The sequence below is a fragment of the Paroedura picta genome, chromosome 5 (assembly GCF_049243985.1).
Source record: "Paroedura picta isolate Pp20150507F chromosome 5, Ppicta_v3.0, whole genome shotgun sequence".
Taxonomy (NCBI): domain Eukaryota; kingdom Metazoa; phylum Chordata; class Lepidosauria; order Squamata; family Gekkonidae; genus Paroedura; species Paroedura picta.
This window is the reverse complement of record NC_135373.1, coordinates 93,497,909-93,525,096: the sequence shown is the minus strand read 5'-3', so window position 1 is coordinate 93,525,096 and position 27,188 is coordinate 93,497,909. Positions and strand designations below refer to the sequence as shown.

The window sequence follows — 27,188 nt, the reverse complement described above, 5'->3', positions numbered from 1 at the left end:
CTGGAGCTCCCTCAACTGTCTCCTTGCAGGAGGCGCCGTTGCTCCCGCGGCTCTCGCATGCCTTTTGTGGCTCTTTCCTTTTGCCCGGGCGCCTTTTCAGGGAGGAAGAGCCGGCGGAGACCAGACATATAGGGCGGGCTGTATCTTGGCAGACTTGTAGGCTACTTCTGCGTTGTCTGTTAGGAGGGTCTTTGTTCAATTCTGAAAGCGATAAGCGCCAAGTTGCCCATTTCAGTGCTATGGAAACTTTTTGACCTGATGGAAATTGCCTCCGTTGACCTAAACGGGAGGAAAAGGAATTCTGCACATGCTCAAGGCATCATCTGTTGGCAAAAGGTTCTGCTCAGTTAATTTTTGTTTACTTCATCTGAGCTGAAAAAAGTTATATTTCGCTTTCTCTAATTTCAAAGCAGTTTTTTAAAAAATTGAACTTTTGGGGTAAGAAAAATACTTTCTTGTTTTTAAATGAGCCTGTACATAAAGAGTTTTATGTAAGAATTCTGAGCAATACATTTTCAAGAATAGAGGCATTGTTTTAAAGTGACTAGTTTTGCCCACAGTTGATATGGTCTATATAATGTATGATGATAATATTACCGGACACAGTATTTTAAATACTACCGATTTAATTCAGTACCAAATAGGCTGCTAGTCTTTTCATAACTGCTTGAAACTGATCCCAAATAATGTTCTGCGTTGGATCTCTCCAGATAAGAGCAAGGAAAGAGCCTGGGCTCCAGGGGGCTGAACTACCCTCAAAGAATCAGATATCCAGCTTAGTGATGCTGCAGTGAGTCCTGATATGTCAGCTGTGGCCATTCCTTGAAAAGCCACAGTGATTAGATCCAGGCTAGTTTTACTGTAATGCCTTTACAAAATTTCAGGTACTTTTAAATGCTGAGATCATATTAGCACTGTGCAGTTCTGAACTGGGTGCCCATCTGTTTCTCAGCATAATTCAGAATGCTGGTTCTAATCTTTAAGGCTGAATTGGCTTGAGGCTTGGAGTACTTGAAGGACCTCCTCCTCCTCCTCTTCCTCCTCCCATATGGTCCCTCTGGCCAGATTCTCTCCTTGAACTCTGATTTCTGTGCTCCAGCTTGCAGAGTCAATATGCATGGTGGCAAGAGACAGGGCTTTTTCAGTGGTGGCACCTTGCCTTTAGAACTTGTCTGAGTCCTGTCTTTCTGTTAGGGACTAGGCCAAAATATACTTCCCTATATCTATTTTCAAAGCACAGGTAAGATACATATTACACTGTACAGGTAAGAAACCCCAACTCATCATATCTGGTTTCTCCATTTATCTGCTGTAAACCTAAATTTTACCCACTGTGAAGACTTGTGGAGCTTTGAGTGCTATTGCTTAACTTACAAAGCGCCCACATTTTTCTTGGTTCAACAATAGGTGCATGTTGGATTTTCAGAACTTAAAAATGATTTTAATGTTTCCGTTTCTCTGTTTTGCTAGATCACAGGAGAGTTTTACAGGGTCAAGATGGCAGCATTTTTATCACAGTCTTATTCTCCATGTTTAGGATCAGAAAAGAATAGTGGTAAGGATGTGTTTTTTAATAGTTGTAGCAAATGTAAATGATGTGTGCTGCCAAAGTCAAGAAAGTCCATATTTGGAACCTGCCACAGAATGGGGAGCGGGAAGTCGTACTGAATTCTGTAGTTGTCGTTGGCTTAACTGAGCATTGATTGAAACATACTTTAATAAGCTGTGCAGATGTGGCAAAAACAGAGGCTGAGCCATGAGGCTACAGAATATCTCAGCTGATCTGGATGCCTCCATATACATGTGCTACATCTTGGCCATGAAATACTGTGTGGAACTATAATCCCCATGATTAGTACTACCTAGAAGATCAGGGAAGCTGAACTTTCTGAATCTGGCACATCCTTCTCTGTTCCCCAGGATAACTTGACAACTGTGGGGGACAGGGCCTGATATAGCCATTGTGTGTGTGTGGGGAGGGGGTTTCTCATGGGATGTGACTGCAAGACTTAAAGGGTAGGAGATTAGCAGTATACACTGTTTTCTTCAGGGTTAACAGTGGTGTGAGTTAGCCATTCAGTCTGTTTAATGTGACAGCTCTCCCCACTATTATCCCTGATCGCAGGTATGGGGGAGAGTTCAAAACAGAAAGCTTATTTGATGGGAGACTCCAGACTGCAATAAATAAAGATATGCACAAGGGAAATCTTATATATTTGTTTTGTGCATATCTTTATCTATTTACTTATTATACCATTAGATTTATATGCCGTCCCTCTCAGCAAGCCAGCTGGGGCAGTTAACAGCATAATAACAAGTTACATAAGATTAAAACTTTAGCACAACTACAACAAGTAGCTAAACAATACAACAAATTAAAACCATTCATTAAAATTCTATCACCAGGGCAGTATGTGGCAGTTGCCAATCCGTTAACCTTGTTTCCAGGGGAGAATCATCGCAGGAGGGAGCAAATGCTGATGTTACTAATTGTTAAATATTCTTCCTATTCTTCCAGTTTTGTGAAACAACTGCTAACTATGATTTTCATACAGCAACTGCAAAAGTTATTAAAGGGATAAGAAGGGTGCAGCTATAGCCTCTTTCAGAGCCCTGTACTGAACACGTCTTCCTTTTCCCAACAATAATGTGATAGAAAGAAGGATGGCCTCAAGGCTTACCAGTTTGGTGTAGTGGTTAGGTGTGTGGACTTCTAATCTGGCATGCCAGGTTCGATTCTGCGCTCCCCCACATGTAGCCAGCTGGGTGACCTTGGGCTCGCCACGGCTCTGATAAAGCTGCTCTGATCAAGCACTGATAGGGCTTTCTCAGCCTCACCCACCTCACAGGGTGTCTGTTATGGGGAGAGGAAAGGGAAGGCGAATGTAAGCCGCTTTGAGCCTCCTTTGGGTAGGGAAAAGTGGCATATAAGAACCAACTCTTCTTCTTCTACTATGCATGTTTGTTGCTTGGGAGTTATCAATATAAAGATATCTATCTTCCTAATACTAAGGTTTTTGTGGGTTTTTGGCTATATTGTACTGTCTGATGCTTAAAGAAAGGAAAAGTTTACTTAAGTTGATGAAATTCAAGTGTGCCATTTAAAAGTTTGATGGATCACAGTCTGGTAGCCATCTATATAACTGCTTCCTTTGGTTTTAATGTTAAATGCTATTGGAAAATAATTTTTTTTTGCTTTATTTTAAGAAAGTAAACCATCAAGTCCATTTAGGCATCTGGACAATGAAATCTATCTTTATAGAGATATAGAGTGCACAGAAAAAGAAAAGGTAGGTGTAGCTCTCAGTCAACTAATACTGATCATGATATGCATTAATATTGTTCATAATTTGATTGTCCTTTTAAATCCATTAAAAAAATCCAATCAACTACACAAGGAGAGTATTTCTTCAGAGAATACACTTCCAAACAATTGTTAATGCTATAACAAACAATAACAATGTTTGTCTTCTTAACAAAAAGTAAGCTACTGGAAATCCCCCTCCAATACTTCTGTTTATTGAATGCATGTTTATGTAGAACATAAATCACTTTAGAAAACATGTCCTCAGTACAATTATCATCTACTTTGGATAAAATATACCACAAATATTTAGAATAGGGAGTGAAACTGTGGCGCCTAAATAACTGCTTCTTCCTTCTAATAGAGAAGATGGCTAGAACACAAGAGGTGGGAATTTCAAGCTGAATCCAATAAAAATGTAGATCACCTTTGAGAGATTATATTGTGCTTTGACTGCAGCCAACAATGGATATCATTCTGGCCTTTCCCTGCCATCTGTAGAGTAATCGACTGAAGTTTTTCTAAGGCCCATTTTGTACAGCGGTGGCTGCACCAGGCCGCCAGCGGTGCGTTGATAAGGGGCTATATGCTCCACAGCAGTCTGTGTCCCCACGGGGAACACATTTCAGTACCAGATCTTCTCCAGTGCCAAAATGAGTCTCCCTGGGAAACTCAACAGTGGCAGAATGGTTCCGCTGTGCAAGAGGGGTTTAGTTCATTCCATGCAATCCCACCTTCCTGCCAATTTTTTTTTTAATGCCCTGGTCCACCCCACAGCGTGGTGCAGTGCTGACTGGGGCATGATACTGGAGAATGCCTACTAAAGGTATAGTCACTAAAGTGAACACTTGAGTAGAATTTAAAGGTATGTATTTTAAAAAAGCTACGTTTTGCTCCCTTATACGTTACATAAATTGGAAGCCTAAACTGGATTAGAAGAAGAAAAAGAAGTTAAGAGTTAGATCCTAAACTTGCACTTCAATTTCAGGTTAGATCAGCACAACATAGTTTGAAGGTGTATGAAAAGAGTACCATTGCATCAAGAGCAAGGTCTCGAAAAGCTATACGACAGCTGGAACACACTTTTGAAAGAGAGACAGAAATAATAGAAAAAGAAATTCCCGGTCTAAACTGGGCTCTTACTTTTGCAAAGTGTAAGTATGTTCAGTTACAAAATCATCAGTTGGAGTTCCTTTGTGCTAAATTTGCACATTCAATCTGCATTTGAAATCAATTTTAGACTGCTACATGAAGCTGAATATTGATGGGATCTCTTAACACTTACTAGTTAAAATGCTATATAACTTTGGACAAGAGTTAAGATTAACTCTTAGTGTAGTGGTTAAGAGTGACAGTTTCTAATCTGGCAAGCCAGGTTTGATTTCCCGCTTCTCCACATGCAGCCAGCTGGGTGATCTTAGGCTTGTCACAGTCCTGATAGTGCTGTTCTGACCGAACAGTAATATCAAGGCTCTCTCAGCCCCACCTACCTCACAGGGTACCTGTTGTGGGGAGAGGCAGGGAAGGTGATTGTAAGCCACTTTGAGACTCCGTCAGGCAATGAAAAGTGGGGTATCAAAATAAATTCTTCTAAATTCAAAAGAAGACATATGGCTTGCAATTAACTAACATTTCTTCTGAAATGAGAGCATTTCATCATTAAATATGTCATTGGCTCAGTTCAGCTATCAGGTCGAACTGTGGCTTGTGCTAACCATAGCTAAGAATTCCACATATGCTTTGAGCTTCCAGATAATCAAGAAAACAATGGTCAGAATTGCTTATCTGCTTTCATTTGTTGGCTTCTCAACACTTCTTTGAGGACAAAACAGCAGTTCCTGTGACGAAGAAGCTTTTCTTTGCCACTCTCCTTGTATTGGATTAATCTTGTCCAGCCAAACTATTTATTATTATTTCAGGATGGCCCAGGTGGAATATAAATGTTTTAAATAAAAAATAAATCAATTGTACAGAAATGGCTTGAAACTTTATGAAAGTTTCTAAAAAGTAGTTGATATTTTGTTCTGATAGTGGTGTATGCTTTTCAGCTAAGTACAAACATCATTTTTCAATTCAGATATTATTGTCTCAAATCATGATTAAGATTCCTTAATCACAGTTTAATATGGTCTAGATTAAGTCAGTATATAAGATATTCTGTTCAGTCAGGATTCTTCCAGTCATTATTGTCAGTCATCATTCCTTGAATGTTATTTCCTTAAACCTAGAAATAGCAGAGATTTAAGAAATAAAATAATAATTCTAATTTTCTTGCAGGCTGTCAAAGCGATAAGCAGTCTATAGTAGATTACATCAATGAACAGAAGGAGCTGTTTCTGTTGGAGGTAAGCATTTGGAAAAGTAGCAGTCTAAATCAGTGAGAGTTACTTTGCATATCAAAGTAATTTGTAAAAAGGTGAGAGTGTCAATTTCACATCTCAACAGAACTTGGAGAGAGATACATAAAATATGTTTGCGTTTTGTGGCTTGCTCTGCAACAATGTATCAATATTCCACATTTATGCTTTGTAGTATGGTTTAAAAGTTGCCTGCTCCAGCCATGAAAGGGCTTAATGATAAAACAGAGCAACAGCTACAAAATAATTCTTGTCTGTAAAGTCTGTGACCCATCTACCATTGCACGGAACTCCATAATGTAGTAAGAGAAGGGTAGTGGATCCCTGATCAGGTACACAGGGAAATCTTAAAACCGTTTCTGCACAAGGAATCTGCCCCTGGACAGCCTCTGGTTGCTGGTAGGTTTTAGAGCCCCCTCCACATAATGTCTTCTGCATCCCAAGGCTGTCCAGGGGCTGGCTCGCATTTTGCCCAGATTTGCCTTGGAATGAGGGAAATTGCAAAAAGTGGATCTGCCACTTTTTATTCCCACATCCCATCAGTAAGCAACCAGAGCCAAGCCCGTATGGGAAAGGCGTGATAGTCTCTGCAGCATTGTCCCGCTCTCCATTTCCTGCTCCGAATAATTTTTTTAATGCCGCAGTCTGCATCCAATGCAACCGCAATGCTACATTGTCAAAGGTAAATTAAAATTTTCTTTAAAGGGTCCATGGTCTTTTTGGGATCAGGCAGGCAAAAACAGTCCCATTTGTGTTTTCTGGAGGTGGGAAATGAGCTGGGAAAGGGGGGACAGGTGATCGAGCAACCTTCTCCCAATCATACTGGGGTCTGAGCACTTTGTTTTTAAGCCACCCATTTACACAAAATGACTTTTGGTCTCCAGGGACCATGTTCAGTGTCTCAGAAATCCACCCAGACACAAATAAAATCCAAAAGAACACAAATCTCGGGGGGGGGGGATGCTGTATCATTCTGGTGTTTCTCCATAGCAACATGGCAGTGTTGATTTGTATTAAAAATGCACCCATGTTGTGGCACTACCATATAGCAACGCAGAAGTGCCTTAAAAAATGGGGGGGTGGCTCGGGGGAGGGAGGAAGTTTCAGTCCATGAACTACTGTGCTGTGATTGGTGGCTTGCTGTGATTGACAAGTCAAGGAGCAGGGGAGAGAAGTTTGGCTTGTTTTCCCTTGCAGCCTCATCAGGAAGCAAAAAACCATGATGGGACAGAGGGAAAACATAGGAGGGGTCTTGTCATGAACCCCGATTCATGCCATCCTGGCTCCATCTGTCCCTGCATATTCTCACACTTCCATGCCCCCTCCGGCCGGCTCTGGCCAAGGCCATAAAGCAATAAACCTGTCCTTTGAGAACTTCACTCCCTTCCTTTCCCAGCGGGAGAGGCTCCGTCCGAATGTATCAATCTTACTGTAAGTGTCCTTGTGGAGACAGCTAAAGTCTCAACAAAGTGCCAACCACTTGATAAGGCTCCTGGCCATCTGGCCGCTTGGGAACCGGCTTTCTCTTGTCACCCCTCTGCTCTCCCGCCGAAATATCTTCAGCCCCCTCCCCTACCTAGTGAGCCCTATAACTACCCCGCTTGTTCCCCCTGTACTTTGTTATTATCAAGATCTTTGCTTAGGAAGATCTTGGCATGCTTAAGCGTACTGTGGACTTTGCCTAATAAAGCTACTTTTGAAATTGGCAACCGGCTGTTGGATTTCGAATGCGCTTTCACCTAAGGCTCCACAGGCTGGGCTCAGCCTGATTCCTGACAGGTCTCCCGTGAGGAGGGCTGCAAATATGAGGTTTACCATCCTGCATTTGCAAGCAGGAGACCACGTGCATTTTACCCCTGTGCAGAAGCTAAGAGTCTGGGGAGGAAAAAGGGAGACTTTGTATATATACTTATTACAGAAACTGCTTGAAGCTTTATCTGAAAAGTAGTTGATAGTCTCTTCTCCGTGGGATACCTCCCATTCACCCCCAAAGCTATTCCTAGGGAACCCCTATCCCTTGGGAACAGCATTTCAGGCTGTCACAGAAGGGAGAAACTTGCAAAACCATCCTCCTGCACCTACAGAAGTCTGCACAAGATACAGATCAAATTCTTCTTGAATGAGAAATCCACATGAATATAGATATATAGACACACAGAGCTCTTGAGCACTCCCAGTTACTTCCTTGAATAGATATGTGTATGAATGCAGTAGAATGCATAAGGTGGTTCTTTGTGTACGCGAGGACCTTTATGCTGGATCAAGGGTAACGTGTTGCTTAAGAAGTACCTCCTTGAGTGACACATTTGTCATAGGCAAGGGATACATCTATAAATTTAAAAAAATTCCTCTGTATTGTTCTGCGTTTTAATACTCAGACAATATGGCTAATGTGTAACAAGCACTAGCACTGTTTTATGAAAGAAAACAGGAATTTTGGGCCGAGTGCTAAGGTTGGGATAAGATTGATCACTTATCAGTGAGTCCAATGAGTCAATGAGTTTGCGCTCACACAGCCTGACTTACAAGATCACTTGAATATTAATATTGTTTTGTGGATGATTTTTAAAAAAATGCTTTCTTTTCTTAGTACAGAGTAAAAGTGAAACAATGTACTATGACAAAGCTGGAGAAACTCGCAGCAAGAGAAGAGCGAAGGGCCAAAATTGCTGAAATAAAACTAGAAGAAGATACACTTGCATTTGAGGAGTTTCTCAGAGAGAATGATAGAAGTTCCGTAGATGCCCTTAAAATGTTAGCTATTGTTACAATATATTTTAATTTCATCTTGATTCATTATGTATACAGCACTCACTAAAACATGATACTGACATAATGGGGGTAATTTTTATGAAAGAGTTCACAGAATAGAACTCCATCACAGCCATACCTTAGTTGCATATTTTCCTCTGTCCCTTATGTGCACTGTTTCCACTCCATATTGGACTATGGACTACTGTGTAGGAGCTCTAATAGGTTTCCTGAAGACTAGCTACCTGTTCACACAATTTGTCACCTGCTCTGCTGCAGAGTGGGGTTCCCAATGGTATGTAAAAATGTGTTGGGCCTTGAAGTAAACTCTCCCAAGTGTGGATCAATAACTGAGGTAAATTAACATGCACCAGATGGCTTCTTTTTTTTAAAAAAAGTGAACAAGACAATGTTTATTCAGAATAGAACATGTGAGATGATGTAAATATCAACAATCATCCAGGTACTGTGGAATGTTAGGTTACAAATCTTACATGTCCAAGGAAAAACTCCTCTCAAGCAGGTTTATAATGCATATATACAGTATTCTGCTGCAGCTAGGAGTCTCAATGTCTCATATAACAAATCAGGTTGCTATAGCATTATAGTGGTGCAGCCATATGAAATGGCTGATTTACAAAACAACTGAAAACCCTGGGCAGGGAAGCTATAGGGAAACCTGCCATCTGGAAGCCCCAATGCTACTGCAATGGGGAAATCACACAAGCTTCTTGTCCCCATGCGGAAAACCCCTTTGATGCTGACAAAAAAAGGGACACTTTTTCCATGAGAGAATTTTAAGAAGGCATGTAGCCACCTGATTAGGAGTCATATGATGAAGTATACAGAATTTCTATAAGCTTTTGAACCTTTTCGTTTGGAAAATGAATAGGATAGGGGCAGAAGTGAGGGAGAAGAAGGCTGTATACCACCCCCCTTTCCAATGTCATTATACATCTATTTTTCAGGGGAACAGAAAAGACATATGTGTTTTCTCTCCCTACACACAAAGTTAATAACAAATGTGTTATTTTAGAGCCACTCAGGAAGCAAAGTCTAAACTAGAGCTGACAAGTGAAGTGAATGCAGCAATGAATGAGGTGTTCTCAATAAAAAGGTGAGCTGTTTGTCTTGCTTTTGTGATACCAATTCCTTTTTTTTTTATCCAGCCCACCATCTTATATCCTCTTACAAAGTGCTGTTCTCTGTGCCTCAATCTATAGAAGAGAGGGCCAAACTGCATGTTACTTGTGATACTAGTTGGACTGGGATTCTCTAGCTCATGACTGTAGTACTTTGAGTGTTATGATGCAGATATGCCTCCCCCCCCCCCTTGTGGCAATTTCAGCCTGAGAAAATTGCAGAAGAGGGAAGACTGAAGCCCTTCCTTCCCGGTTGAGCTTCTGAGCAAAACTGGGCCCCAGCACTCTTCGGAATGTTAGTTCCCGGCCGTCACATCTGTCTCCAAATGGAATGCAGTCATTGTTTTAATCTTTTGAGATGCCATGAGTGGGTATCTGGAAAAGTCACTTATAAAATTTCTAAATACATAGGAGGAATACATTTCTAAATACACAGGAGGAGGATTTCCCAAATTGATTCTTATTGTGCTGGTATCATCCTGCAGTGATGAAGCATCAGTGTTTATTAAACAAACAAGAAAGGCTGCTGTTGATGTAATCTTGGATTCATTGGGTTGGAGCTAAAGAACCCATGATCAAAAAGGAAATAGCTAATGAAAAAGTTGATGCCTCATTCTGATATGTGTTATACCAATTCTTGTACTTCTTCATGCTTAATCAAAGTAAATCTCTGATTTTAACTTCACTCTTCTGGTACAATGGTCTCTTGTGATGGTCTTCAGCCTTTATAGAGCTGGGATCTCCACTTTCCCCAGCTGTAGCCTGTGACATCTCAGGCAAGTGACATTAAGAGGGGAAGACAGAATTATGACTACGAGTGTTCAGAAAAGGGCAGCAGGGACAGGAAAGGCAACCCAAGGATCAGAAGGTAGAAACAAGCCAAGAATCAGAACCCTGGAGAAATCTTTTCTAGTGATGGGTGACCTCTCTTTGCTGTCCTAGTTTTCTCATCATAAGAACTAAAAATGCAGAAGGCATAACAACCTAGGTTTTTGTATATTTGCAGTAGCAACAGGCTCTTCCAAATAGCAGCCAAAACAGAGCCTACCTGATAGTCCTGACCAGTACTCAGTGCTTGTTAAATAACCCCACTGTAAGATTTTAGGGGCCCTGATGAAACCACTCCTATATCCCATTTTTCTTTTTTTCCTGTGGATGAACAACTTGGAGGCCAAAGAACATGCTCGGCTCTTTTTCTTCCATTTTATTTTTATTTTTTAAACCTACAAACTAATATTTCCTCAATAACAAGGAGGTTTGCACAAGTATGCACTATTTGTGGCTGGCCCCATTTCACTGGCCTACTGATACACAGGGATCAACAGGGTTGTTGTCCACATAGAATGACATGAGGAATGGTCAGCAGCAGCAGAAGTTTGTGGAAACGTTAAAACAGGGGTAGTCAAACTGCAGCCCTCCAGATGTCCACGGACTACAATTCCCATGAGCATTCACTGGCAGGGGCTCATGGGAATTGTAGTCCATGGACATCTGGAGGGCCACAGTTTGACTACCCCTGCATTAAAATATGCACATTGTTTGTCAATTGATAACTTTAACATTTGCAGTGATATTGTAAACACTGAAGAAGTTCTGAAGCAGTCTTTATCTTATGAAGCATTTTTGATGAGCATTTCTCCTCAAGAGTGGCAAGAAAAGCAACTGGAAAAAAGGGGGAAGAAGAAACCAGAGAAGAAGAAAACGTCAAAAGCTTTCATTTGTCTTCCTGGGCAAGAAAAACTTGGTTTAAAATCACAGCTCAATTATGGATTATGCCGCAAATTAAGTAAGTATCCTTTTTTTAAAGAATAGAGTCCATAGAACTAGTTTGCATTGCAGCCTTGTCTTTGCTTCATCATGCAACACATAATATATAGTGCCATCCCAACCAGTTAGACCTCCAAGCCCACTGACTTCCATTAAGTTAGGAGGGTATAACTTTGTTTAGGATTACACTGATAATTTCCAATTAAATTAAGAGTAGTGATCATATAGTATCATATGGGTATAATGAGTACAAATCTTATTATGCACTGGTCCCACACCTTGACTTCTTCAAGATGCCATAAATGAATATCCACACTGGATATCAGAATATTTTCAAGATGCCATAACAGTACAATGACACGTAAAATTGAGCGGTCAAAACATTTGTGTTATCTCATTCGTTTAGTTCAGGCATTGATTTTTTAAAATACTGTTTCAGTCTTGAGCAGCCTGAATAGCCCAATCTTGTCAGAGTTTGGAAGTTAAGTAGGACTGGCCATGGTTAGTTATTTGCATGGGACCACTTGCTGGCATACAATTATTGTCAGTTATTTTAGTCTGGAAACTGATGTTTTAGAAGAAGAGTTGGTTCTCATATGCTGCTTTTCTCTACCTGAAGGAGTCTCAAAGCGACTTACAGTCACTTTCCCTTTCCTCTCCCCACAACAGACACCCTGTGAGGTAGGTGAGGCTTAGAGAGCCCCGATATCACTGCTCGGTCAGAACAGCTTTATCAGTGCTGTGGCAAGCCCAAGGTCACCCAGGTGGTTGCATGTGGGGGAGCAGGGAATCAAACCCAGATCACCAGATTAAAAGTCCATACCACTAACCACTACACCAAGCTGTCATTGGTCTGTTTTTTATGGTCTATATTTTTATTTTTATGCTGGGATGGATTTGGTAAATTTTAATACCTTTCAATTTTTTGTTACTTTATTTTGTAAGCTGCCTCATGGGAGAAGACATATATTTTTCTAAATAACCTTTGAAAAACAAGTATCATGTTAAGAATTATTAGGATTTGGGTTTTACTGTTTCTTTTTCTTAGTGTTTCTTCTTTTATCTGAGGGGCAGCATTGTTTGGCTTTTCTTCTTGGGGTTATTTTCCTTTAAAAAAATGATTTTTACAGTTATTTCTTTCAATGTTCAGTGCATGATCTAACATGTACATATAATTTATAAATACATTTATTTATTTAATAAAATGTATATCCTGCCCTTCTGCCCTTGTACAGGCTACCAAGGCAACTAACAAGTTAAAACCAACAAAAAGCACATAATTAAAACAAAACAGGAGCTAAAATATACATACAAAAATATTAAAATGTTAGACAGGAAGAAAGGATCAGTGAGGGAATGCCAAGCCAAAAAATAAAAAAGTCTTTAGCTGCTAGCAGAAGATAACGATAGAAGACGACCAATGATTCTCCTTGGAGAAAGAGTTTCAGAATAGGTTGCTGGACTAGATGAACTTTTGGTCTGATGTAACTTGTTCATAGTGGCAGTTTAGCTTGGATCCAGCAATGCACTTAATGCAATTCGTCCAGTACAATAACTAGTACTTCTCTCCCTATATTTTTATAATGTCCAGAAATTCACTGCATGATATCTTGCATAAGCAGATACTTCATTAGGGATTCAATAAATTGACTTATTACAAGCAGTTACCACAGTATTTTTCTTGCATTTCCACTTGTGCAAGAGCTTTGCACAAGTGGAAATGTTGAGTTGGATTCAACTATTTATGTTGTTTGAATTGTATCTTCAGGCAAAGGCATAGTTGCTCCAGAAAGTCCATATGGAAAGAATACATTAAGAAGAAAATCATCCTTATTCAGTATTACTGGTCATGACCAAAAAAGAAAACCTTCAGGAAGCTCAGGTAAGGAGAGGGTGGCTGTTTGGCAGAAGGCTCATGCCTGTACCAGAAGTTCTAGCTGAAAGGTTTTGCTGTAATGGAGCAAGGGCTCGGTTTCCATTACAAGTGGTTTCCACAGCATCTATATGACATGGTCAGGAAAGTCCAAGGAGATAAATCCCAATAAAGTTCCTTTGCAGTAAATAATTATACAATACTGAATCCATTGATAGGTGATGTGTGTGATTTCAGTGTCAAGGTTCTGCTGTTTAATAAGGTAAATACGCCATAATTCTTATTTAATCTTGTCATTGAATCTTGTCACTGAAGTCCCACATATCTCTTCATTACTGTTTAGATCTCCCCACACTTCACTGGTACCCATTATCAATATGGATGCTTTAGGCTGATCCTGCATTGATCAGGAGGTTGGACCAGATGGCCTTTATGGCCCCTTCCAACTCTCTGATTCTATAATATTTCAATAGGCATGTTTCTCCTGCTTTACATATAGTCACACATACACTTTCCAGGCAGGTCAGAAGAAAACATAATCTTTTTTGTCTGTTTCTGATATTAGCCCATATTACTCAGTAAAGTGTACTACAGTCCCATGCAGAGTTCCTTCAGAGAAACTCACAGGCATTCCTACACTTTCCTCCTAGCACAGCTGGCATACATGCTAGGAGAGGCCTGCTGTCCCTCATTTATTGCCAGTATCTGACTTCACATGACTGTGTCCTTGCAGGTCTGCTTAGTCCTGGACTCAGATTTTGACACCTCAAGTAGGGCTGCTGGGAATCTGGACAAAGACTGCATTTTCAAGCACTTACCCTTGGGGGGATCCAACTCACTGTGGGTGTGGAGAAAAAGGAAGAAGCTGATTCTTTGTCAACTGGCACCTCATATTCACCCGTCATCTAAAGTTCCAGAGAGACCATCGAATCATGCAATTATTTCCTGTTTGCTGAATTATGGTAGCATGTGATGCCTCATTCTTTGTTGTTGTTTTTTTTAATTTCAATTTCTATGTTTAAAGTAACTGACTACAGGTTTTTTAGAAGTGGATCAAAAGTGGACATGAGCCGAAAACCATCCATACTAGGAAGGAGAAGGTCTATATTAAGGTACAGTATGAAGCTGAATTCCTTGATTAAGAGTTATGATTAGATCAATTTTACTATTTTTTAAAAAATAGGTTGAGAGCTAAACACAAAGAAATGATGACCAAAAATAATGAGTTATATTTGCAAGTCCTGTGAAAGATGTTAGTAATGGAGACTTTGAGGAACTGTAGCTTGCCTGTCTACATTTTTACAGAGGCAGTAATAACTCAGAGAGGCGCAGAACCAGCCAGTTGCAACTCAGAAGGAGTTAGTTCTATGGCTTGTATCTCTTGCTTTCAAGCTGTGACATCTGTTAAGAAACAAAATTAGCGACCATGAAGGTCTGCAGTGTGCATCATCAGCATTATTGATGTATAGAATACCTGAAGTTTAAATTTGTGTAAAGAAGTACACACCACACTAAAATTCTTCCAGTGTTTGACCAGTAATATTTATTAAGGCAGTTTATTGGAATTAAATTGTAAGGCACCATTTTACAAAAAAAAATAGTTGACATCCTTTGACATCAAGCATTAAACTTGTTTAGAGTTGAGATGTAAATCTGTGTTAAATTATTGCCTGCTCTAATAGCTGTGCAAGTGAGAAAACTGCTTCTTCAGATGAGGAGTTTGCCTTGGAAGACATACCAAGTGATGAGGTGATTATATTTGTTATAATTAGATTGCTAGAGCTGTTTAAAAAGAAGGCCCTTTCACTTTTGGAGAGCCAGTTTGGCATAGTGGTTAGGAGAGTGGACTTCTACTCTGGCAAGCCAGGTTCAATTCTGCACTCCCCCACATGCAGCCAGATGGGTAACCTTGGGCTTGCCACGGCACTGATAAAACTGTTCTGACCAAGCAGTGATATCAGGGCTCTCTCAGCCTCACTCACCTCACAGGGTGTCTGTTGTGGGTTAGAGGGAAGGGAAGGTGACTGTAAGCTGCTTTGAGCCTCCTTCGGTAGAGAAAAGTGGCATATAAGAACCAACTCTTCTTCTTTTACTTCAGTAATTATACATTTGCAAAAATTCTGCCCCAATATTTGTGGGCCATGTGCATCTTGTGACCTTAGCATCAGATTTTCAGAGGTCTCCCTGCTGTTAGGAGCAGGAAGCATCTGCTCTGCAATAGCCTCTCTACAATCAGTCTGAGGAAATATAGTGCTTTTTTGCTGCTAATGCCAGTTTTATTTTTACATGGTACTTAAGCTCCAGTTAAAATGTATACTCAATCTTGGTGCATTTCTCCTGTGAGTTCTGGGTATATAATTTCCTTGTACTGGGTTGAGACAGAGGATATACACTCTTTATCAACAATATGTGCATTTTGCCCCCAGAAACTTGAATAAAAGGATTTGTTTTACAAATCCTTGCTTTCAGGCTAAAAATAAATCCTAGTATTTGAAGAAAACATTCACAATGAAATTCCATATTCCTACTTCCACTGTTGTTCATCTTTGTCATGGTGATTGCTTTAAAATACAGGGATTTGCAAGGCAAATGCAATCCAGAGGTTCTAATGCAATCCTAAAAACTTCCACAGGCATCCTAGAAAGAATTTTGAGTTTTAGATCCCCCCCCCAAGTACTGTCTCTTTACAGAACTGCAGCCATGTTGATAGGGTTCTTTCTTCTGCATAAGGAGCCAGAGATATATTTCAAAGAACCAGAAGAGTTACTTCAGATGTTCAGATTTCTTGAGGAACAAAATCTTACACTATTTCAAAACATTCAGGATTTAGTTGGAACACTGGAAGATTGTCGACAGAGGGAAAGAATTGTTAAGGAGAAAATGTAAGTTATCCAAAACATGGCAAATGAAAGGGCTAGTGCTGAAAATCTACATCCTGTGTTTTCCTTCCCCTATGTCAGGTTGAACAAGCAGTGATGATATAAGGTATATGTGGATTTTAAAAATGAAGACCTAGCAGCAAAGCATCAAGTTCAGGTTGGAGCTCTGGTATTAGAGAAGGGAAATTAAGCTCCTTTGCCCTCTGGAAGCTACTTGCTCCACTGATAAGGGTGTCAATATGGTGGACATTTACCCTGCAAGACATTCTGATACCAAATCTAATGTGACCCTCAGACACATGAAGATAGTTTGGTTGGGTAGGCATGTTGGTCTGAAGTAGCAGGACACAGCTCAAGTATAATGGCACCTTTAAGACCAACAAATATATTCAAGGTGTAAACTTTCATGTGCATTTTCTTGGTCTTAAAGCTGCCACTGGACTCAAATGTTGTTCCTCAGAAACATGGTAGGGCTGATAGCTTAAATACTCCTACATATTGACTGTCAAGAATGTAATAGCCAGTTTACAAAACAGAGCCTAGAAAATGTGTATTTATGCTACATAAAGAAGACAGAACTTGATGTTAAAAAGAGCCTACCTGTCACGGGGGGGGGGGCATATGGAAGAGGACCAATAAACTGGAAGAGCTTCCAGGAGGAGTCCCCTAGTACAGTGGTCCCCAACCTGCGGGCCGCGGCCCGGTGCCGGGCCGTGAAGGCCATGGCGCCGGGCCGCGGCTCCCTCTCCCCGCCCCTCCCCGCAGTAAAAAACTTCCCAGGCCGCAAGCTTGCGGCCCAGGAAGCTTCTTACTGCGGGAGGGCCGGCCGCGCCCATGCGAGTGCGCGCCCATGCGAGTGCGGCCCGATGTGTGCGGCCCGATGCGTGGGCGCGGCCTGTGGGTTGGGGACCACTGCCCTAGTAGACAAACTGTAAGAAGCCCCCCTAGAAGGAGTAGGTGCACAATTTAAGGATGTTACTTAATCTGACCATTAGTTGAGAGCTCAGTTTTCCTCTGTTATGGCACCTTTAATAATTTCTTAACAAGGGTGATTTGGCTGCAGCAGTCTAAGTTTTTATTCAGGGTAGATTAAACACTATGCAGCCTATGAAGATTTTATGGCAACTGGAATTTCAGTTGGCACCAAAATGTGGTAGCTCAGTTATTGTCAAGAGTGGGGTACCATATCACATCTGTACTGAAATAACTTAACTGACTACAGGTTATTATTTTAAAAACTCTTAAATGGCTTAGGGTCAGAATATCTGAAGGACTGCCTTCTTGAGGCCCAGCGTGGTATAGTGGTTGAGAGTAGCAAATTCTGATCTGGAGAACTGGGTTTGATTTTTCACTCCTCCACATACAGCCAGCTGCGTGACCTTGGGCTAGTCCAGGAGTGGCCACACTGGCTCTCCAGATGTTCATGGACCTCAATTACCATGAGCCTGTGCTCCCTGCATGCTGGCAGAGGCTCATGATAATCGTAGTCCATGGACATCTGGAGAGCTACAGTTTGGCCACCCCTGGGCTAGTCACAGTTCTCTTAGGGCTATTCTCACAGAGCAGTTATCTTAGATCTCTCTCACCCCCCTCCCCCACCTACATCATGGGGTATTCTCTTGTGGGAAAGGAAGGGAAAGTGCATCAAGTTTTTACCAGAATTTGTAATATCACGATGATGCTGTTTTTTTCCCTGTGGGCAGCTGGAGCTGCAGGATGAGAGATCTCCTACTATAATGAAGACCTAGACACCCTACTGCAGAGGGGGGAGGGATGGGCGTGGTATCCAGATCACCTACTCCCTTCATCACTGCTGGCATCAGATAAGTTTGTCTTTGTGATGCAAACACTGCTGGGGCAAACAAGAATTGATAGTGGTGCTGAGGCCTTAAGTTTGTGAGGGAAATTATACATGTGGGTATGCGTGGCAGTCAAGTAGCTTGAGCAGACCATCACACATGGTACTGTTTTAGGGAAAGAAATTCAGCTAGACGAAACTGGATTGTCTCAAAGTTCTGTGTGGGAATTGATCTGTGGGCCTTGGACATGCTCTCCCAGTACTTTTCTGCTATGCTTGTCTTTGCAGTGTCCTTTGCCTGGCACATGTCTGCTGACTAATGTCCTATGTTCTTAAGCTTATAGGACATAAGAAGCTGCTCCCAGTGCAGGAGCTGTGGGATCTGAGCCTGGCTTTTCCCTCATGTTTTGCTGTCACTTGACCCATTCACTTGGCAACTGAAGGGTTTTTGCTGTCTGTCCCTTTTCCTGAGAATCATACCTTTCTCTCCCGTTTACAGTGGTGCTATGTCCTGGTTAAGTATATTGGACTATTTTTGTTGAAGGCGCAGTTAGGTATTCCCTTGCTGTTGCCTCGATTGTATGTTTTTCCCCTTCCTGGCACAGGGGAACTCGGTGTGGACTCAAACCCACATTTGCAAAGATCTCTGAAGTGAGTTCACTCCAGGTTCTTGCTGATATATACCACTGGCCTCCTTGAGTTAGAAAGTCAGCACCTGTTTCTTCCCCAGAGCAGTAATACATCAGTGGGCCATGGCCACATCAACAGGCAGTAGTTGGCTGTGCCCAAGTATACTACTTGTGGGTCATAGTGGCATGCAGCTTAGTTAGTGGGTGCCGCCAGGATTATGAGGGCCCATGATGTATGTCAGGGGTAGTCAAACTGCGGCCCTCCAGATGTCCACGGACTACAATTCTCAAGAGCCCATGCCAGTGAATGCTGGCAGGGGCTTGTGAGAATTGTAGTCCATGGACATCTGGAGGGCCGCAGTTTGACTACCCCTGATGTATGTACTCAATTTGCATCCTGAGCCATGCATAAGGGTGTTTATAGGTGGCAGAACCCGAACCCGCCTTTACAATCTGCAGGATGACAAGATGTGTACAGCAGTGCCCCACAGACATAAGCATACTGCAACCAACAGGCACTTAGAATGGTACTGTTGGGGAGTAATCCTGAGTAGGGCTATCCAGAATTAATACGCATTTTGTTCAATCAAACTTGTCTTGTCCAGCAAAGCAGTTTAACAGTGGAAGAGGGGACTCATGGAAGGTAACTTCCTTTCTCACAATTAGAACAAATCAAGACATGCTTCTCTAACTTATCTTGCTGTCAATCTGTTTATGAAGGTAATCACTTGCATTCCTCAAGGTGTTAGCCAGATACAATTATGCCTGCATGAGCTCTTTCATGCATAGCCTCCACAGGACTATACCTTAAGAGGAAATTCCCTTTTCAATTGATTTTTCTGCAAGGTACAGAAGTTACTTACTTTGTAGGGCAAGCTGCTGTAAAGTTAAGAGCCTCCAAAAACATAGCACTAATTATGAAACCTTTTAATAACTTTGAGCACTTTTTTCTCTTTTGGCAGGGAACAAAAAATAAAATGTCTAATGGATGAAAAAGATGCTGTTATAGCTGCTTGCATAAAAGAGGAGGATAAAAGTGATGAACTGGCATTAAAAGCCAAAATATTTTGTGCAGGACAATACAATCCAGAAACCATGGTAACTTTTAGCTGTGTAAATAATTATAACAATAAAATAGGTCCCCCATTGTAGGGACATGAGAATTTTTGAGCTGGATCTGGACTAACACTTTCTGCAGGTGCCAGGACCTAGCATTCTCCCACCTCCCCCTACTGTCAGGAGCCCAAAATGCCCTCCCCCACCCTGTTCCTGTCACAGAAGAAATCACACTCTGCATTGCACCTGTGGAAATGTTATTCTAGTGCCAAGCCTTTATCTGATATTTAAGAATGCTTTAACTGTTGATGTGGAGACAATGATGTACACCACTCTAGCCAGCTCATTGGGTAGGGTGGTGCATAAACAAACAAGCAAACAAACAAATAATGCACTAATGGGGGAAATGCCATGAGAAAAACCTAGCTGGAAGGGGATGGCACAAAGAGGTCAGCCCTTAGTGGTGTCACTATGATTATGTGATTAGATGTAGCATCTACAAGCTAAACAGTGAAGGGAGAATGGTGATGGTGTAACTATATTGAGAATACCCAATTTTATATTACCTCTTAAGAGGCTATGATAGCCCAAACTGACTCTAGTTTAAGTATACAATCTTCTACTTCTAAGATCTGAAATCACAGATCTAAGATCACATCCACTTGTTGTAATGGAATAAAGGTGATCACATTCATGTATCAATTGTTGATGATGCCTCATTGTTGATAATACAGCGACCAATCTTATATTGTACTTTTGTTACACAATTCATGTTCTTTGTAAGCTGCTCTGAGCTGCAAGGGAGAGTGGTATATAAATGCAAAAATTAAATAAATATGCAGTTACAAATGCTTCTAATCTTAAAATTATGTACAGTACATAAAATTATGTAGTTTTGAATTGAACAGCATTTGTTCCTGTTCCCCAATCCTAATGTTTTGCACCATGATCCTAACATCTACTTCACAAACCAGTTTTCAGAATTGCAAATATTCAGATTAAGTATTTTTGAAAAGAGGCAATTGAAATCAGTTCTAAGAATTGCCTGGCAGCCAGGCAACGGACATTCAGAGGTATTTGCCTTTGCCTGCCTCTGCATCATGACCCCTTAGTGTTCCTTGGAAGAATTACAACCCAAATCCTTGGAGGTCTCACTTCTAAATACTAGCTAGGGTCAGCTTAGCTGCCAAGATCCAACAGGAATGGGCTTGCCTGGGCTATTGGAAAGTTAAAATATGCTAACTTGTTTAAGAAATGTGTATTTGTACCTTCATTAGATTGATTTAACCTTCAACTGTGTATTGTTATCATTTGTACCAGTCTGCATTGCAGACTTCAGGAAATCATTCATGAATTTGCTTAACAAGTGTATGTGGAAGTATAAAAGTGTCACATTTGGAAACTGGATGTTTCCTTTTCTAGGATATATCCTAATGGTTTATTATGGGCTTTGGCATGAATTTGTTTAACACAACCATTTGCTGCACCTTATAGACATTATTTTTTTCAATTATAAGGATAAAATTTTGGATACACTTAATAAAAAAGTAGCAGAAGTATACAAAGTTTGTGGTGAAGAAACTGAAGTATCCAGCCTGACTACCTTTCAAATGCTGAAAGTAATAGAAATTAGAGTTTCACAATTGTGCGAAATGCTGGAAGCAATTCCAACTGAATTCCTTGATGTTATTGAAGCCAATGAAAAACTTAGGCTGAAAGAAAGACGGCAAAGGTAAGTGAACAACCAATCATAAAGTCTTGTAGATATATATTGTCATGATTGAACATGGATTTTAATCTAGAGCTCTAGAGTATCACCATTATTTCTGAACCACACTGGGATTTGCAGAGTTACCACTTCAATGAACATGTAGTCAGTTACAGACTCTTGATAAATTATTAGGTCTGTTGATTTTATGAGATCTAAAACCTACCCTTGTGCTACTTTTATAAGAATCCTTTGCATAGTATTTCTGGATATTTCTTGATACTCCATCCCCGAGTGTCACAATCTAATCACCATTTTGTGTTTAATTCTTCAAGATTACGTGAAGAGAAATTGGAAGAACTGAAGAAAGCTCAGGAGAAAAGAGTGAAGCTTGCTCTGAAAAGAGCAATTGCAGCTCCAAAGAAAAGGGTTAGTTGTGGTGAATTTTAAAGATATTCAGCTATCGATTTTAACCCTCCAGCCCAGTCCAATGTAACTGTGGCCTTGCTCAGATTTTTGCAGATGTAAATCCAATTGACTAATGGGCACTATTTACAGTCACAACATATGCTAGATGTTATGCATGTATGACCTTCCACTACAGTAACATAACTCCTAATAGCACCTTTAACTGTGCTTGCTGTTCTGACTACGGGACAATCTTGCCTGAAGCACTGCATGATAATATAGTATAGATCAGCAGGGAAAAACTAGTTGTGTCTTAAGTCTGGTTCATCATCCAGAATTCATTCAAATGCTGATTGAAATAAGTGAATTGTGCTGCAGGATTTAGCTGATATAGAATATATCTTCCCTTCAGATAAGTAGACACATGAAGAAGCATGACTTACAGTGAAGAGTGCAGAAATATGCTTCTTGCATCTTTTAATAAGATTTATGCATGGGGCTGTTTGGGTGATTTATGCTTTCTTTCTCTAACAAATAAATGCAGTAGTTTTATACTCAAAACTTAACTGAACGGAAACAAACTTACCCGAGAGTCCCTACATACAGCAAACATAAACATTTCCATGGCTTGTCAAACTGAAGTCTACTTACCAAAAAACAAACAAACAAAAACAGGCAACTAGTAAAAATTAACTGACTCCCATCTCCGTCCCCCATCCCCCCCAAAACCCTAATAGAGCGATATCACTTGTTGGCTCCAGTTGACAACTGGAATAGAATTTCTATGTCTTCCAACACTTTTTAGAGGAAAAAATCAAATCTTTATTTGTACTTGTTAAGTGCTTATGGGGCCCCGTACCCACAGCTTGCTAAAGACTATTTTCTACCTGCTATTATATTTAAAATAACATCCCCATTTGCCAATATAGTCCATTTCTGGCAGCACTCAAAACAAGTATTACAGTGTAAGTGAAGATGACAAACTGCTTTAACATTTCTATTGTTTCTTAGCCCTCATTGGTTAACTTGGGGTAGTTTCTGAAGCACAGAATAGTAATAGATGGCCTATAAGGGCTATGCTTGGGGTTTTTATTTGACAGTTTTAAAAATAAGGCTTAAATGCCAACATGCTTTGCTGTTAAGTACTGTAAATTTTTGGTTGGCTCTATAAGTCTAATTTCTATTCTATTGTTCATTGAATGGCCCATCCTATATATAAAACACAATTTAAATAGAACCTGATATTGACAAACAAAAAAAATGGACTCCGGGGAATGGTAGAGGACAGGAAGGCCTGGGGGATCATTGTCCATGGGGTCGCGATGGGTCGGACACGACTTCGCACATAACAATAACAACATTGACAAACAAAATGATGATCTCTGTGCATAAATAAGATGAATCTGAAGTTGCACTACTAGACTCACCAAGGAGCCAGCCACACTCAACTGAACAAAACTTGCACTTCAGTGAACACAGTTATGGTTATACTTTCAGAAAGCATGGCAATGCCCTGCGTGATCCAAAGAATCCATGCAACTATTGCAGTTTTATATAACAGATTTTGGAAGAATATTGGAATTCGTAAGTTAATAAGTTGTGTGTTTATATTTGCCTTCAATGTTAGATGGGGAGAAAACTGGTATATCGCTCACAACCGCCAGAGACTAAATATGGAAAGGAACAAGTTGTAAATGACACTACAAGGACTGAAGATGACTACTATTTCAGTTGAACTTCCATCACATGACATTCCTTGTAGAGAGAGTTTCTGTATTCAACGATGCTCATAACTCAAGTTCAGCAAATATTGAAAGGAAACGGAGATGGGGAAATCTCACCCAGTTTGCTTTTAAGACTAAAAGTTCTTAACCTAACATAAGCATATTAACATTAAGAACAGTGAAATGGTACCTTTATTTCATAGTGAATGTTTTCCTTCAACAAAACTATTTAACTTTTCCAACCACCAGAGACAGTACGCAGGCTCATTTACAAATGGACTCAAACATGGATTCAAACATGACATTTTAATTTTTTTTTTAAGAAAAATTGAACACCTTTTAAAAATGTTTCCCCAAAATAGTTTATTCTCTCATTTCTCCATCTTCTTCCTCTTCTTCCACACCCCTTATATAAAGGACATTATTACACCTGCAAATAAAAACATGATTAGCATAAACATGTAATTTATATTTTCTAAAACTAATTTACATATCCTATTATTTCCTGTATTAGTCAATTTGTTGTAAGTGAAGGTTTTCTGTGTTTGCAGCTATATTTCTGTGTTTGCAGCTATATTTAATTTACTGTTATTAATAATAAAGTTTAACTATGTTCATGGTATATATTTTGTTATAATTTAGTGTAAACAATTTCCAATTACAATCACAGAAGTGCTATTACACAAAAAAAGAAATAATGAAAGAGCACTTTATCCCAATTTCCCAGATACCTGCTTCCTGCATGCTAATTTTATATATACCTGATCAGAACTTCACCAAGGTGTCCCGATAACGCACCATCAATATATTCTTCTGTATTTGCAAGCTTTGACAAGGAAAATAAAACAAATAAAATTAAGGAAGATTATAAGGATCTATGTGATCTCATAAAAATAAGCTATTTGTTCAAAATCTCTTTAACATCAAATATAAACTCATACACTGAATAGCTTCGCATTTAAAAAGTATATAACATATTAAGAATTTATTAATCTTGGGCTGAGTAATATACTAGCACAAGCTGAAAAAAGACGGAGTATTTACTGTCTTCTCATTTCCCAGCATCCCGCTAAAAATTCTCTGCTCAGTGTTAGGAGACAAAATGCAACGTGGTGGGCAGATCCAACAAGGATTCATCCCCTCCATCTTAAAAGACTCTCTGCTTCATAAAAATGATCATCACAAATAGATACTATTGCCTATACAACAGAAGGTAAACTCTGCAGTTTTATAATGTCTTTAGGAGATTATCATTTTCATAAGTAAGGATGCTTTAATGGGGAGCAAAGCAGTAAAAAACAAAACATAAATAACAACTATTTGGAAATGAAAGGTTCAAATGAGTAGCCTTGTTGGTCTGAAAAGTAGCACAATAAAATCAGAGTCCAGTATCACCTTTAAGACCAACAGCTTTATTGTGAACGTGAGTGTTGGCACACCAAGAGGGCGGATCTCAGCTATGAATGGCACATTCCCCATTCAAAGCTCCACGTTCCAGCAGGCCGAAAACTCTGGGGACCCGAGTTAATCTTTGTTGGTCTTAAAGTTGCTACTGGACTCTGATTTTATTTATGCATTCAACTGACTAGTTATGCAGGTTATATCAAAATCAAAGCTAAATTTCTTATCAATATCCCTTATCTTCCAGTGCAGAAGGGGTACTATGACCATACATATGCTATGGAAATAAAACAAAATAAAATAAAGCAAGTCATGGGGCACCCTAGTGACATCTGAAGGGCCCATTATGCACGGCCGCTGAAACGGCGATTTCGGGTCACATGGAAAACGCGCAGGGGGAAGAAGCGAAGCAAATCGCTTATGCACGGGACGGGACGCAACAGCAGCAAAACCCAGAGTAACAGATTATGCACGCAGTGACCCCGGCGCCGCTTCTGGTTGCGCCCCGGTCACCCGGAAGCTGCGCTTTCTTCCGCGTTTCGCTAACGTGGCTTTTTCGGCGACATGCACCGAATCTGCGGCCGGTTGCAGCCGGCACCGTGCGTTATCGGTGATTTTAGTCGCCGCCATTCCACCCCAAATGTGCGCTATTCCCCCCGTGCATGCCGCCAAGGTGAGAATTAACATCTATTGAAGTTCATGAGTACACAGCCATGGCATATCATGCACATTTCTTTACTTGGATTAAAATCAGCGTGTCAACTTTTTTTTTAGTTCCTTTGAATTTTTTCTGTTAAATGTAAATAAAGTAAGGAAAGTATATATTTCTAATAAAAAATTTCCCATGAAGATTTCACTTTGTTTAGACACTTAAACCATACTTGTTTCCCCCCTCATCAAATATTGCGGCTCAAGTATTTAAAATTGTCAGATCTTTGTAAGTTGTAATTTTCTAACTACAAAGTTGGAACTCTTTTGAAACACAACATTGGAAAGTAACTCACAGCATACCATTCTCAGATACTTGAAAGCAAAATATACCATTTATGTGTGAAGCTTTAAATTTTCAGAATAACAGGAAATTCCATAAATAAATGCATACTGATTGCCATAACTGGCTGTTAATGTTACACCAAACAAAGTTCTCACAAATTTAAGAGACAAACATTTATGAATTGGATGAAACACCAAATAGAAATGAAACACTGATGGGTCTTCACCTTTCTTTGTTTTAAGTTGTAACTGAAAATAGGCATTAGAGAATATTTTCAATATTTTAAAGAAAGCATCAGAACTAGCACTTGCTCAATAACATGTTCCCTACCTTACAAATAGATCAATTCATAGTTTGCATCAAGAATGGGGTGTACATAGCAGAATGAGAGGGCCTGCTCCTGTGGCTTTAACCAAGGTCCCACATGCACAGATCAGTAAGTGAATGCTGATTTTGGGGGTGGAGGCAAGACGACGGGTGTAGTGCTTAAAGTATTAATATCGAGGACTGGAAAAACCTGGATTCAAACTAAAGTTCTGAAACTCTCTGCAAGGATGCAGGGTCAGTCACCACACGCGCCGCGTTCAGATCCTTGGAGAGCGGGCATGATTTATAGCCCGCCACTCCCAGCTTACAGCCAAGTGATAGGAGCATGCAGTGACCACCGCGTGCCGGCCTCGACGAGAAGCAACTAGCCGCCCTTGCCCGTTAAGCGCCGGCCTCTAAAGAGCGGCGTCATCTTGCACTCCCGCTGCCTTACCTGCATGTTCATGTAGCCGTCGACCGAGACCAGGTAGCCCTTGTATTCCATCCCCCACTTCAGCTTCACCATCACCGGCTTCCCCGTCAGCCCGTTGAGGAAGGGCTTCGGATTGAGAGGCAAACTCTGCACGGGGCGGAACCGGACAAGAACCCATGAGCCAGACAAGCACACCCTATTCCGGCGCCCCCCCACCACCACCTGGGACCCACGCCCCAACTCACCATGGCAACCCGGCGCAGCAGGAGGCAGCCGCGACAACAAAAATTACCCACCGGGCAGCACGTGTGCCCGCCACAGGTCCGAAGAAAAGGCCAGGAAGTGACGTTAGCCCATCAACTTCCGCCAGACCGTGGCCGGTTTCCCGCTAACCTTGCACCTTCAAGGCTTCATGGCCGCTCTAGTCATTTAGAAAAAGCCTCTTCTATCTCTATGGTCCCTACGGAAAGCGCCATTGGGGAAGCAAAGCTCTGATTGGAGAATGGCTGAAAGGAAAGGCGTGGCTTGTCCGTCTGGGCTCTCGCCGCTGAATAGCTAGAGGTGGGCTTGTTGGTTCTGAGCTCTACGGTGCCCTGAAGACGGGACGTAGGTTAAGGACGAAGCCGACGATCGTTTTTATACACCAGGGAACGGAGAG

General features: G+C 40.7%; 2 protein-coding genes across 6 annotated transcripts; one reads left to right on the top strand and one right to left on the bottom strand.

Moving 5' to 3' along the window:
• The first annotated feature begins 4 nt into the window (after window positions 1-4).
• CCDC38 (coiled-coil domain containing 38) lies at window positions 5-24,018 on the top strand. Of its 5 annotated transcripts, none has more exons than XM_077339101.1 (16): window positions 5-438; window positions 1,471-1,555; window positions 3,208-3,290; window positions 4,293-4,458; window positions 5,582-5,649; window positions 8,252-8,415; window positions 9,449-9,529; window positions 11,123-11,340; window positions 13,090-13,203; window positions 14,219-14,306; window positions 14,877-14,943; window positions 16,018-16,076; window positions 19,463-19,598; window positions 21,074-21,288; window positions 21,600-21,693; window positions 23,300-24,018. In XM_077339101.1, the coding sequence occupies exons 2-16, from the start codon at window positions 1,498-1,500 to the stop codon at window positions 23,405-23,407; spliced, it is 1,719 nt and encodes a 572-aa protein (XP_077195216.1). In that variant the 5' UTR covers window positions 5-438; window positions 1,471-1,497; the 3' UTR covers window positions 23,408-24,018. The 5 variants fall into 5 exon arrangements, with proteins under 5 accessions (XP_077195216.1, XP_077195214.1, XP_077195217.1 ...); XM_077339099.1 differs by having other exon boundaries at window positions 15,925-16,076; XM_077339100.1 differs by lacking the exon at window positions 5-438 and adding an exon at window positions 1,044-1,240 and having other exon boundaries at window positions 15,925-16,076.
• Window positions 23,684-26,930, bottom strand: SNRPF (small nuclear ribonucleoprotein polypeptide F). Its single transcript, XM_077339107.1, has 4 exons — window positions 26,776-26,930; window positions 26,552-26,677; window positions 24,158-24,222; window positions 23,684-23,826 (listed from the first exon to the last, which is right to left on the bottom strand). Exons 1-4 carry the CDS (start codon window positions 26,776-26,778, stop codon window positions 23,760-23,762), a joined length of 261 nt encoding a protein of 86 aa, XP_077195222.1. The 5' UTR covers window positions 26,779-26,930; the 3' UTR covers window positions 23,684-23,759.
• Between the last annotated feature and the right edge of the window lie 258 nt (window positions 26,931-27,188).